At 39.6% G+C, this 14,922-nt stretch overlaps 1 protein-coding gene across 1 annotated transcript in view; it reads right to left on the minus strand.

Annotated features, from left to right (window-relative positions):
• Positions 1 to 1,121: 1,121 nt before the first annotated feature.
• TEX11 (testis expressed 11) overlaps positions 1,122 to 14,922 on the minus strand; it is a gene marked incomplete at its 5' end in the record, with an annotated part of 152,850 nt that continues 139,049 nt past the window's right edge. The window contains 2 exons of the mRNA XM_024756342.1: positions 1,122 to 1,184; positions 2,046 to 2,210. Of these exons, the coding sequence (XP_024612110.1) occupies positions 1,122 to 1,184; positions 2,046 to 2,210 (228 nt within the window). The remainder of the gene's footprint in view (positions 1,185 to 2,045; positions 2,211 to 14,922) is intronic.

Here is a 14,922-nt window from a genome sequence, read left to right on the forward strand (position 1 = left end):
ATTGGGGACCCCTGACTTAGGAGAATAGTATCCTTGCTTTTAGGAAATACACAATGCGGCATTAAGGGGTAATGGAGCAAGAAGTCTGTAAATTAATCTCAAATGGTTCAGAGAGAAATACACAAAGAGAGAATGATAAGGCAATGTGGTAAAATGTTAACAAATGGGGAATCTGGGTAAAGGGTATGTGGCAATTTGCACCTTTTCTGTAAGTATGAAACTATTTCAAAATCAAAAGTTAAAAAATGTTAATACAAATCAACAGGGAAAAAGAAGCCAGTGTCATCTTACGGTACACTAATGCAAGTCTAGCCAGAATCAGGCTGCTGAACTCTGTGTGGGTCAGATCTCACTGGAACATGGGCCTTGGCTCTGGGAAAGGTGAGGTGACTACATCACATGAGGAACAGCTGAGGGGGTCTGAGGATGTTTAACCGGAAGACAAAAAAGTCAGGAGGATGGGGGAAAGAGGAAACAAACTTGTTACAGGGAGACACATTTCTGTTCAGTATGAGGAAGGGTATTTTACCAATTAGCAAAAAAAAGGCAGATTGCGCTGTCTCAGGAGTTTGTCACAGGCTATGTTCTGATACAGACTGCACAACCAAGTCTCAAGGATGTCATCGATTTCATGAAATCTGATCGATGCTGGGCCCAAAGACCACTAAGGTCCTTCCAATGAAGAGTCTATGGTTCTCTGTTATCTTCAGGTATTGCGAATTTCAGCACTTCTCGAATAAAATGCAACCTGTGTGGGACTGGGATGAACATCCCCTTTTGGTCACATGGGCATGAATCAGCTTGCTCTCACATGGGCTATTTCTGTATGTGTATGTATATGTATGTGTATATATATATATATATGTATATAAAATGTTCCTTAGCTCCTTAGCACTTTGGAAAAAATCATTTGTCCCCCAGAAATTAGCTGGTCACAGCACTAAAAGTCAAAATGCTTTTATTTTAGAAAATGTCATTTAACAACATGAAAATAGGGCAGGAGAAAACAGAAATAAAAACTCAAGAGTAAGTTTGGTAAGAATTTAAACATTCAACATCTCAGGAACACATATCTTCAAGTCACTGGCAGCTTGCTCTGTTCCAGCAGTCCTCACTCTTCATTAACAAGTGGGCCCTTTTTTTTTATTTAATGTTTCCAGAAGCTCACAGTACAGAACATGAATCTGGGAAAGAGAACAGCAAATAGATTTCTTGAGAGGAAAGGAAATGTGGGAAATCTTCCCAGACCCATGGTGATGGCATGAGAGACCTGAGGCACCACTCTGGGAAGAACATACAGTACTCACCTGGGGAAAAGGGATCCCATGACACTAGGTCTGTTCACTAGAGATAGGCAGAAGGGAGGAAGTACTTAAAACATAAAAGATCCTTTGCTCTTATGTGATACAAAACCTTTTTCTCTATCAAGCCTCTCCTTGTTAGCTAAGGGCCCAGAAGTCTGCTACTCAGAATAGTTCCTGGGCTTCCCTGGTGGCATAGTGGTTGAGAGTCCGCCTGCCGATGCGGGGGACGCGGGTTCGTGCCCCGGTCCGGGAGGATCACACATGCCGCGGAGCGGCTGGGCCCGTGAGCCATGGCCGCTGAGCCTGCGCGTCCAGAGTCTGTGCTCCGCAACAGGAGAGGCCACAACAGTTGAGAGGCCCGCGTACCGCAAAAAAGAAAAAAAGTTCCTGCAGAAAATGTCTTTTTAAACACTCATTGTTTGCACAGAGGCTGGTCCTTCCCTATGTGCACTGGCATTGACAGGGATGCATCTTTCCAGAGCCCACTCTTGGCATTCTTCTTAATTAGATTCCATTTTCTATTCCTAAGTTTGCCTTGTTCACCATTCTTCCTGGTTTTCACTATAAAAAATTACTGTTTATAGTCCCAGAACTCTTGCACTTTTGTGGAACCACTGAGAGGAACAATGGTCAAGATCCTTTCCTAGCCAAGGAAGGTAGGGTTGTGTCCTTAACGAGAGCTATGTAGAACCTCTCTGTCCCTGAGTCATGCCATCCACCCGTAGCCCTCTCCCTCCTCACCTGAGTTTCATAGTTTCTCTTAAGGGAGCCAAGGTGGTCAAGGAAACGCAGTGCCAGGCCACACCACTTTTCACTAGACATATACTTGTTGCTGCTGTACATAAATATTCCAATATTCCAGCACTTGATCATCAGCCAGAGAATCTCCATTTCTGGGTAGCCTTCCTGAAATCCAAGAACAGTGGGTTTACAGTTATTACTGTCACAATCACTGTAGCCCTGACTCTATGAGGGCTGCATCCAGTATTATTAAACAGTGGGTGCTCTGCTGACACGGAGGAAGGAGCCCGCGGCCCCCACGAGCAATCCTGTGCTCCTGGAGAGTAGGAGGAGACCACCTTGAAGGTCTGTCAGCTGTAGGATGCTCCATAGCACGACCTCATGAAGTGACACATACACTAAAAAAGCAATGAAGCCCTCTTGGACTGAGTTCTGTCTTTCTGAAGCAGGAGAAAAACCTGTATTCTGTTTGGGGCTTCCCTTGTTGCTGTCCTCAGTCGATTAACTCCCCAATACCTATCTCTAATTTTCAGAGAAGGTTGTGAAGCAGCAGTTTTATTGAATCTCTTAATTTCCTTGACCTGAATCAGTCTGTGTTTGGAATAGAAATTATATTAATCTTTATTTTTTGCATATGTATAGAGAGATTTATTTTAAGGAACTGGCTCACACAATGTAGGGGCTGGCAAGTTTGAAATCTGTAGGGTAGGCCAGCAGGCTGTAAAATCAGGTAAGACTTGATGTTGTGATCTTGAGTCTGAAATTTGTAGGGCAGGCCAGCAGGCTGGAAACTCAGACAGAATTTCTGTTAGAATCTTGAGGCAGAATTCCTTCTCCGGGAAACCTCAGATTCCACTTTGAAGGCAAAAACTGATTATGGAGTGTAATCTGTTTTATTGTACTTCAAGTCAACTGATTATAATTTAAAAATGATCTTTAGTGTTGACAGTATCTACCTTGCTATGAACACAGGGCACATTTCTAAGATGGTCCCTTTGTCTTTTAACATGGCTGATCACAAGATTTTGCAATAGCAAAAAGGAATAGTCTAAGGACCTACTTTTGCCGTTCTTGTATAGGAGATGGACCACAGAGGGAGCACTTGTGTGCTCATAACATGTTAAAGTCCTTCATCTACACAAGAGGTCTCAGGCCCTTGAAGACCTGGGCAGCAGGTTGTTGAGAGTGTCAATGACATTGTCTCAGCTGTCCTTTCACCCATGTGGATCTATAAAAAATTACTATGCATAAAACACTATGAGAATGAGGGTGCTAAGAGTGACAAGACAAAGCTCTTATCCTAAATGATACATAATGCCTCTGGGGAGACAAGGCATCCACGTATAAAGAGGACCACACCAGGAATGTGATTAAGGGCTAGTCAGAGTGACACAGGCATTAGGTGCTCCAGCTCAGTCAAACAAATGAGCATTGGGCTGGCACAGTCAGAGGTCTAGTCTCTCTGCTTGAAATGCCAGCCCCCCACCCAATCTTTATCCACTTGGTAAACTTCTACCTTTTCTTCAAATTAACAAACGGAGTTAGTCATTCCTTTCTCTCTGTTGCCACAGCAAGCTTTACATTCCTCTAATACAACTTATATCACATTGTTTTGAAACTGTGTATATATATATATATATATATCTCCTCCAGGCTGAGCTCCTTGAGTACAGGGAATTTTTCTTCTTCATCTTTGTATCCTCAGAGTCCAACACTGTGCCTGACACATAATAAGGGTGCAATAGATATTTGCTGAATGAATGAATTTATGAATGAATGAACAAATGAATTAATATCCAGTTATTAAAATGCTACCTCCTCATTCAGGCTTTGCCTGACTCTCCACAATTTGTTATCTGTACCACTTTGTTCCTATGGCACTTTGTTCACGGCACCTACTGTCTGTCTCCTTCACTAGGCTGGGAGTTCCTTAAAGGCAGAATGTCATCTACCTTTGCGTATTCACAGCCTGACACGTGACCGTGTTGTAATTTTAACGGAATGACTTAACAGATGACTGAACAAATAGACATGATCTTAGAGTAGATGAGCAGGATATCTAGCTATAGAGAGGCTATATGAAATGTCCAGAACAGGCAATTCCAGAGAGACAGCAGATTGGTAGTTGCCAGGGGCTGGGGGAGAGGGGAATGGAGAGTTACTGCTAATGGTTATGGGGTTTCTTTTTGGGGTGATGAAAATGTTCTGGATTTGGATACTGGCGATAGTTGCAGAATTTTGTGAATATACTAAAAACCACTGAATTGTATACCTTAAAATTGTGAATTTTATATATGAATTGATATATGAATTGTATCTCAACTTAAAATATATATAGAGAGAAAGAGAAGGGCATTCCATGTGGGCAGGATAGAATCAATAAAGACTCAGACTGTGCTTGAGACTAAGCACGTCTCAGGGGAACTAACAGTCATTTGGCCCAAGCAGACAACTGATGTAGGGAAATTAATGGGAAATAGGACTGGAAATGTAGGATGGGGCTACCTAAGCACTTCCTAGATGCTTTTCCTTAGAACATTAGTGTCATGAAAAATGTTAACAGATGGTGTATAAAAATAGGGTTCTTTAGTCAAATACATTTTGGAAATGCTGCATTCTATATACAACCTCTTGGAGAGTTTTAATGCACATTAGTTCATTAAAAGTTTTAGGAACTTTTACAGTGAAGAAACCATGTAACTTAGTTTAATCCAGAGTATGTAGATCATTTACTAACATCTTGTGGAATGTAATTTGTGCAACATCGGGCTGGAATGTTAAGGGTTTTGCGTAACAGGCCACAGATTTTGGGACTTATTCTGCTGGCAATGAGAAGTTACTGAAACTTTTTGAGAAGGAAAGTTATATGATGAAACTGGAGTTTTAATAAGATTGAAATGCCAGTGGTGTTTAGAACAGACGTGAGTGTGAGAAAACACATACAGCGAGAACTGTTTAAATGGACTTGTTAAGAGATGAAGAATGAAGTGGATGAGGGTCAGAAATAGTGATAATGGAAATGGAAAGATGTAAGAAACACTCTAAAGGAAGAATCAGTAGAACTTGGTAACTGATTTGATATGGGGAATGGAAGATAGGTCAATTAAAAATGGCTCTGAAGTACACAGTTTGAATGTCTGAGAGAATGCTGATACCACTGAAAGAAGAAATTGGAAGGAAATGTTTCTGGGGATAAAGGATCAAAATAATGTTAACTTCTATTTTAATCATGTTGAGATTGAGGTAACTTTGGCGATATCATGTGGGCTGTTGCAGATATGGACTGGAACTCAGGTAATAGTTGAAAAATATCAATCCACTTAAAGGACAGAGTATAGAATATGGAGAAGGAAAGAGTAGAGCATATTGGAAATGTTCATAGTTGGGTGGCAAGAGGGAAAAGATAACACAGAAGAGTGATGAGAACATAAAGGACAAAAGAAAAGACACTTTCAATAAGGAGGCAGTGGTCAATAATGAAGGCCAGGGTAAAGAAAGAGGCCATCAAATTTGTCTAGGAGGTGGTAATTAGTGGAGTACTGTGTGGCTAGCAGTACAGAGAGTGATGGAAAGAGTGGCTCAAGATGAGGACAGACAGGTACGCAGGACCTTGTAGGCCATGTTTAGGATTTTGGTTTTTAAGAGCAATGAGAAACTACTGAAGAAGATTAAGCAAGGTCACATATATTCGAAAATTTAAAAGATCACTCTGGTTGCTGGATGGAGAAATGAAGAAAGCAAGAGATGCAAGAAGACCAGCTAAAAGGTTCCTGCAGTAGCTGAGGTAAGAGATGATAACCTGAACTAGGTTGGTGATGGTGGAAGATGGGAAAAAGTAAATGAATATACGATATTTAGGAGGCAGAACTGACAGGACTTAGTGATAGGTTAGAAATGGGAGTGAGGGAGGAACTGAGGATGACTCCGAGATGTTTGGCTTGGGCAACTGGAGGAATGATGGTGCCATTCAATGAGTTAGGGAACTGGATGAGTTTTATTTTCATTTGCGTTAGCTACTCTCATGTCCAACACTGCTCAGGAGAATCATTCATCTTCAACGAAGAAATGCAACCGTGCAGCTACTCACCCCAGTGCAACATAGGCTTGCCTGTGGTAACATACAAATCAATGCCAGCAAGTAGAGATGTTTGCACTTATGATTTTCTGGGGCTCATATTTGAAGCCAGTTTTCTCTGTCTTCAACATCTTAATAAACATGGCAGTCATATAACAGTCTAACAAAACTGTTACATGTTTTGGAACACAAATGCTGTCTTTTTAGGCTCTCTTCAGGGTTACTGAAGTGAATATTGTGTACATCAGCTTTACTGAGATATAATTCACATACCATACAATTTACCTACTTAAAAGTGTACAGGGCTTCCCTGGTGGTGCAGTGGTTGAGAGTCTGCCTGCCAATGCAGGGGATGCAGGTTCGAGCCCTGGTAAGGGAGGATCCCACATGCCGTACAACAACTAGGCCCGTGAGCCACAACTACTGAGCCTGCGCGTCTGGAGCCTGTGCTCTGCAACAGGAGAGGCTGCGATAGTGAGAGGCCCGTGCATCGCGATGAAGAGCAGCCCCTGCTTGCCGCAACTAGATAAAGCCCACGCACAGAAACAAAGACCCAACACAGCCAAAAATAAATATAAATAAATAAATAAATTTGAAAAAAAAAAGCATCCAAACCATGAAAGTTGCTAAAAAAAAAAAAGTGTACAATTCAATGGCTTTTAGTACATTCACAGAGTTCTGCCACTGTCACCACAGTCAATTGTATAATATTTTCATCCCCCTAAAAGGAAACCTCCATGCCCATTTGCAGTCACTCCCCATCTCCCCAAATAACCCCCATCTCTGTCTTTTATAGATTGGCCTATTCTGGACATTTCAGATAAATGTCCAGAGTCACACAGTATGTAGTCCTTTATGACCGGAATCTTTCACTTAGCATAATGTTTTCAAGGTCCATCCATGTTGTAGCATGTGTCAATACTTCATTCTTTGTTATGGCCAATTAATATTCCATTGTATGGAAATACCACATTTTGTTTACCCATTCATCAGCTGATAGACATTTGGGTTGCTCCCACTTTGGGCTGCTATGAACATCTGTGTACAAGTCTTTGTTTGGCATTTGTTTTCATTTCTTATGGGTATATACCTAGAAGTGAAATTGCTGGGTCATATGGTAACTTCACGTTTAACTTTCTAAGGAACTTAGCCAGACTGTTTTCCAAAGCAGCTGTACACTGTACAGTAACATGGTGTATGAGGGCACCAATTTCTCCACATCCTTGTCAATACTTGTTATTGTCTGTCTTTTTGACTATAGTCATCTTAGTGGGTGTCAAGTGGTAGATCACTGTGTTTCGATTTGCCTATCTCTGACGACTAATGATGTCAAGAATCTTTCCATATGCTTACTGGTCATTTGAATATTTTCTTTGGAGAACTGTCTACTCAGATCTTTGCCCATTAAAAAAAATTAGTTGTCTTTATATTATCGAGTTGTAAGAGCTCTTTATGGATTCTAAGTACAAGTTCTTTAACAAATATATGATTTGCAACATTTACTGCCATTCTGTGGGTTATCTTTTCACTTCTTTGTTGGTCCTTCACAGAAAAGTTTTAATTTTGCTGATATCTAATTAATTGATTTTTTATTTTATTGCTTGTGCTCTTGGTGTCATATCTAAGAAAACACTGTCTAACCCAAGGTTACAAAGATTTAAGCCTATACTTCTAAAAGTCTTATTATTTTAGCTTATGTATAATTATAGTTTTATAATTTTAGCTCTTTCATTTAGGTCTTTGATCCATTTTGAGATAGGGGTCCAAACTTCATTCTTTTCCATGTGGCTACGCACTTGTCCCAGAACCATTGTTAGAAAGACTACATTTTCACATTGAATAGTCTTCACAATCTGGTCAAAAATCAACTGACCATAAAGGTGAGGGTTTGTTTCCAGACTCTAATTCTATTTCACTGATCTCTACGTCTATCCTTATGTCAGTACCACACTGTCTTGATTACTATAGCTCTGTGGTAAGTTTTTTTTTGGGCGGTACATGGGCCTCTCACTGCCGCGGCCTCCCCCGCTGCGGAGCACAGGCTCCGGAGGCGCAGGCCCAGCAGCCATGGCTCACGGGCCCAGCCGCTCCGCAGCATTTGGGATCCTCCCGGACTGGGGCACGAACCCTGTCCCCTGCATCGGCAGGCGGACTCCCAACCACCACGCCACCAGGGAAGCCCTATGGTAAGTTTTGAAATAGACAATGCAACAATAAAAGTTTTAATTACTTCATATAATTTTATGTGTTTCAAAGAAGCTAAGAGAAGTAAAGAATGAAAGTATATATTTATAATTTGTTATATTAACTTTCTTTCTTTCTTTTTTTTTTTTGCAGTACGTGGGCCTCTTACCATTGTGGCCTCTCCCGTTGCGGAGCACAGGCTCCGGACGCGCAGGCCCAGCGGCCATGGCTCACAGGCCCAGCCGCTCTGCGGCATGTGGGATCCTCCCGGACCGGGGCATGAACCCGTGTCCCCTGCATTGGCAGGCGGACTCTCAACCAGTGCGCCACCAGGGAAGCCCCTATATTAACTTTCTTATTTACCATTTCTGGTTCTTTTCGTTTCTCCCCATGGCTTAGAGTTATTCTCTAGTGTCATTCCTTATTCCCAAACTGGCTCCCACCTTCCTTCTTTGTGCTGTTATTTTTATATTACATTTTATATGATAAAAGCCCAACAAACAATTGTATGTTTTATACATTTGCTTTTTAAATAATACAAGAGAAGAAAGGAAAAGAAGTATGCATTTATACTGTTGTATAATTACTTAAGTACCAATGCTTTTTGTTTCACTTGCTATCAACCTAAAGAACTTCCTTTAGTATTTCTTGGAGGCAGGTAAGCTAGCAAGAAATTCTCCGTTTTTCTTTATTTGTTAATATCTTCATTTTTGTGAGATAATTTTGCTGATTATAGGATTCCTGGTTAGCTGTTACTTTTTCCCTATCATTCTGAATATGCCACTGCCTTCTGGTCCCCACTGTTTCTGGTGAGAAGTCAACAGTTACTCTCTTTGGGGTTCCTTTTTTTTAAACCATTTTTAAAAATTGAAGTATAGTTAATTTACAATGTTGTGTTAGTTTCAGATGTACAGCAAAGTGCTTCAGATTCTTTTACATTGTAAGTTATTACAAGATACTGAATACAGTAAGTCCCCTACATACGAATGAGTTCCATTCCGAGAGCGCGTTCCTAAGTCCAACAAAGTTAACCTACGTACCCAACTAACACCATCAGCTACATAGTACTGTACTATTATAGGTTTATAATACTTTTCACACAAAATAATACATAAAAAACAAACAAAATAAAGAAAACATTTGAATCTTACAGTACGGTACCTTGCAAAGTACAGTAGTACAGTACAACAGCTGGCATACAGGGATTGGCATCGAGTGAACAGGCCAGAAGAGTTACTGACTGGAGGAGGGAGAGGAGGTGGGAGATGGCAGAGCTGAAGGATCATCAGCAGTAGGAGACGGAGGGCAAGCTGCAATTTCACTCACGCCTTACATGATTGGACATGCAAATGCACATTTGCATCTCTGAAAGTTTGCAACTTAGAGGTTCGTATGTAGGGGACTTACTGTATAGTTCCCTGTGCTATATAGCAGGTCCTTGTTTATCTATTTCATACCTAGTAGTGTGTATTTGTTAATCCCAAGCTCCTAATTTATCTCCCCCCATCCTCCGCTATCCACTTTGGTAACCATAAGTTTGTTTTCTAGGTCTGTGAGTCTATCTCTGTTTTGTAAATAAGTTCATTTGTATCATTTTTTTAGATTCTACATATAAGTGATAACATTTGTCTTTATCTGACTTACTTCACTTAATATGATAATCTCTAGGTCCATCCATGTTGCTGCAAATGGCATTATTTCATTTTTTCTTATAGCTGAGTAATATTCCACTGAGTGTGTATATGTATGCAAATATATCACACACACACACACACACACACACACACACACACAAACACACCGTATCTTCTTTATCCATTCATCTGTTGTTGAACAATGGGTTGCTTCCATTTCTTGGCTATTGTAAATAGTGCTGCTATGAATACTGGGGTGCATGTATCTTTTAAAATTAGAATTTTCTCCAGACATATGCCTGGGAGTACGATTGGTGGATGATATAGTAACTCTTAGTTTTTTAAGGAACCCCCATACTGTTTTCCACAGTGGCTGCACCAATGTACATTTCCACCAACAGTGTAGGAGGATTCCATTTTCTCCATAGCCTCTCCTGTATTTATTATTTGTAGACTTTTTAATGATGGCCATTCTGACTGCTGTGAGTTGATACTCTGTTGTTTTGATTTGAATTTTTTCCAATATTTAGTGATGTTGAGCATCTTTTCTTTTTTTTTTGCTTAATAAATATTTTGAATGAGTTAAAGCATGGATATGGAGGAATGAATATACAAGAAAGTAAACGTGACATTTTAGTAAAGAAAAACGTGAAGAGACTGAAAAGAAAAACACACTAAAATAGCTATAAGTAGAATATACTACCCTACTGAAAGACAATGATTTTTATATTAATAGAAAGACAATGATTTTTATATTAATAGAAAAAAGTTCACATCTGTTGTTTCCAAGACATGGCTCTTCAGACAAAATTGGAAAAGTAGTGCTATCCCATGCCATGAAAATCAACAAAAAAGAGAAAACATTAACTGGGAGAAAAGAATGTTACCTTTTTTCTTTTTCTTTTTGTACAGCAGGTTCTTATTACTCATCAATTTTATACTCATCAGAGTATACATGTCAATCCCAATCTCCCAATTCATCACACCACCACCCCCACGCCCCCACGGCTTTCCCCCCTTGGTGTCCATACGTTTGTTCTCTACATCTGTGTCTCTATTTCTGCCCTGAAAACCAGTTCATCTGTACCATTTTTCTAGGTTCCACATATATGCGTTAATATACGGTATTTGTTTTCCTCTTTCTGACTTACTTCACTCTGTATGACAGTCTCTAGATCCATCCACGTCTCAAAAAATGACCCAATTTCGTTCTTTTTATGGCTGAGTAATATTCCATTGTATACATGTACCACATCTTCCTTATCCATTCGTCTGAGGATGGGCATTTAGGTTGCTTCATGAACTGGCTATTGTAAATAGTGCTGCAATGAACAGTGGGGTGCATGTGTCTTTTTGAATTGTGGTTTTCTCTGAGTATATGCCCAGTAGTGGGATTGCTGGATCATATGGTATTTCTATTTTTAGTTTTGTAAGGAACCTCCAAACTGTTCTCCATAGTGGCTGTGTCAGTTTACATTTCCACCAACAGTGCAAGAGGGTTCCCTTTTCTCCACACCCTCTTCAGCATTTGTTGTTTGTAGATTTTCTAATGAAGCCCATTCTAACTGGTGTGAGGTGATACCTCATTGCAGGTTTGATTTGCATTTCTCTAATAATTAGTGATGTTGAGCAACTTTTCATGTGCTCCTTGGGCATCTGTATGTCTTGGAGAAATGTCTATTTAGGTCTTCGGCCCATTTTTGGATTGGGTTGTTTGTTTCTTTAGTATCAAGCTGCATGAGCTGTTTATATATTTTGGAGATTAATCCTTTGTCCATTGATTCGTTTGCAAATATTTTCTCCCATTCTGATGGTTGTCTTTTCGTCTTGTTTATGGTTTTCTTGGCTATGCAAAAGCTTTTAAGTTTCATTAGGACCCACTGGTTTATTTTTGTTTTTATTTCCATTACTCTAGGAGGTGGATCAAAAAAGATCTTGCTGTGATTTATGTCATGGAGTGTTCTGCCTATGCTTTCCTCTAAGAGTTTTATAGAGTCTGGTCTTACATTTAGGTCTCTAATCCATTTTGAGTTTATTTTTGTGTATGGTGTTAGGGAAGTGCTGCAATGAACAGTGGGGTGCATGTGTCTTTTTGAATTGTGGTTTTCTCTGAGTATATGCCCAGTAGTGGGATTGCTGGATCATATGGTATTTCTATTTTTAGTTTTGTAAGGAACCTCCAAACTGTTCTCCATAGTGGCTGTGTCAGTTTACATTTCCACCAACAGTGCAAGAGGGTTCCCTTTTCTCCACACCCTCTTCAGCATTTGTTGTTTGTAGATTTTCTAATGAAGCCCATTCTAACTGGTGTGAGGTGATACCTCATTGCAGGTTTGATTTGCATTTCTCTAATAATTAGTGATGTTGAGCAACTTTTCATGTGCTCCTTGGGCATCTGTATGTCTTGGAGAAATGTCTATTTAGGTCTTCGGCCCATTTTTGGATTGGGTTGTTTGTTTCTTTAGTATCAAGCTGCATGAGCTGTTTATATATTTTGGAGATTAATCCTTTGTCCATTGATTCGTTTGCAAATATTTTCTCCCATTCTGATGGTTGTCTTTTCGTCTTGTTTATGGTTTTCTTGGCTATGCAAAAGCTTTTAAGTTTCATTAGGACCCACTGGTTTATTTTTGTTTTTATTTCCATTACTCTAGGAGGTGGATCAAAAAAGATCTTGCTGTGATTTATGTCATGGAGTGTCCTGCCTATGCTTTCCTCTAAGAGTTTTATAGAGTCTGGTCTTACATTTAGGTCTCTAATCCATTTTGAGTTTATTTTTGTGTATGGTGTTAGGGAGTGTTCTATTTTCATTCTTTTACATGTAGCTGTCCAGTTTTCCCAGCACCACTTACTAAAGAGACTGTCTTTTCTCCATTGTACATCCTTGCCTCTTTTGTCATAGATTAGTTGACCATAGGAGCGTGGGTTTATCACTGGGCTTTCTATCCTGTTCCATTGATCTGTATTTCTGTTTTTATGGCAGTACCATATTGTCTTTTGATTACTGTGGCTTTGTAGTACACTCTGAAGTCAGGGAGTCTGATTCCTCCAGCTCCCGTTTTTTTCCCTCAAGACTTCTTTGGCTATTCGGGGTCTTCTGTGTTACCATACAAATTGTGAAATTTTTTTTTCTAGTTCTGTGAGAAATGCCAGTGGTAGTTTGATAGGGATTGCATTGAATCTGTAGATTGCTTTGGGTAGTACAGTCATTTTCACAATATTGATTCTTCCAGTCGAAGAACACGGTATATCTCTCCATCTGTTGGTATCATCTTTAATTTCTTTCAACAGTGTCTTACAGTTTTCTGCATACAGGTCTTTTGTCTCCCTAGGTAGGTTCATTCCTAGGTATATTATTCTTTTTGTTGCAATGGTAAATAGGAGCGTTTCCTTAATTTCTCTTTCAGATATTTCATCATTAGTGTATAGGAATGCAAGAGATTTCTGTGCATTAATTTTGTATCCTGCAACTTCACCAAATTCATTGATTAACTCTAGTAGCTTTCTGGTGGCATCTTTAGGATTCTCTAAGTATACTATCATGTCATCTACAAACAGTGACAGTTTTACTACTTCTTTTCCAACTTGTATTCCTTTTATTTCTTTTTCTTCTCTGATTACAGAGGCTAGGACTTCCAAAACTATGTTGAATAATAGCGATGAGAGTGGACATCCTTGTCTTGTTCCTGAGCTTAGAGGAATGGTTTCAGTTTTTCACCACTGAGAATGATGTTTGCTGTGGGGTTGTCGTATATGGCCTTTATTATGTTGAGGTAGGTTCCCTCTATGCCCACCTTCTGGAGAGTTTTTATCACAAATGAGTGTTGAATTTTGTCAAAAGCTTTTTCTGCATCTACTGAGATGATCATATGGTTTTTATTCTTCAGTTTGTTAATATGGTGTATCACACTGATTGCTTTGCATACACTGAAGAATCCTTGCATCCCTGGGATAAATCGCACTTGATCATGGTGTATGATCCTTTCAATGTGTTGTTGGATTCTGTTTGCTAGTATTTTGTTGAGGCTTTTTGAATCTATATTAATCAGTGATATTGGACTGTAATTTTGTTTTTTAGTAGTATTTTTGTATGGTTTTGGTATCAGGGTGATGGTGGCCTCATAGAAGGACTCTGGGAGTGTTCCTTCCTCTGCAATTTTTTGGAAGAGTTCGAGAAGGAAGGGTGTTAGCTCTTCTCTAAATGTTTGACAGAATTCGCCTGTGAAGCCATCTGGTCCTGGACTTTTGTTTGTTGGAAGATTTTTTTTTTGCGGTACGCGGGCCTCTCACTGTTGCGGCCTCTCCCATTGCGGAGCACAGGCTCCGGACGTGCAGGCTCAGCGGCCATGGCTCACGGGCCTAGCCACTCTGTGGCATGTGGAGGTAGGCTTGTATAGCTATAAACTTCCCTCTTAGAACTGCTTTTGCTGCATCCCGAAGATTTTGGATTGTCGTCTTTTCATTGTCATTTGTCTCTAAGTATTTCTTGATTTCCTCTTTGATTTCTTCAGTGATCTCTTGGTTATTTAGTAAAGTAGTGTTTAGCCTTCATGTGTTTGTGTTTTTTACGTTTTTTCCCCTATAATTCATTTCTAATCTCATAGCGCTGTGGTCAGAAAAGATGCTTGATATGATTTCAATTTTCTTAAATTTACTGTGGTAGTTTCCTTATTTATTTTCATTTTGGATGATCTGTCCATTGGTGTAAGTGAGATGTTAAAAGTCCACCACTATTACTGTGTTTCTGTCAATTTCCTCATTTACAGCTGTTAGCAGTTGCCTTATGTATTGAGGTGCTCCTATGTTGGGTGCATATATATTAATAACTGTTATATCTTTTTCTCGGATTGATCCCTTGATCATTATGTAGTGTCCTTCCTTGTCTCTTGTAATATTCTTTATTTTAAAGTCTATTTTATCTGATATGAGTATTGCTACTCCAGCTTTCTTTTGATTTCCATTTGCATGGAATATCTTTTTCCAT

This window comes from Neophocaena asiaeorientalis, unplaced genomic scaffold (assembly GCF_003031525.2).
Source record: "Neophocaena asiaeorientalis asiaeorientalis breed wild unplaced genomic scaffold, Neophocaena_asiaeorientalis_V1.1 scaffold801, whole genome shotgun sequence".
In the NCBI taxonomy this organism is placed as follows: domain Eukaryota; kingdom Metazoa; phylum Chordata; class Mammalia; order Artiodactyla; family Phocoenidae; genus Neophocaena; species Neophocaena asiaeorientalis.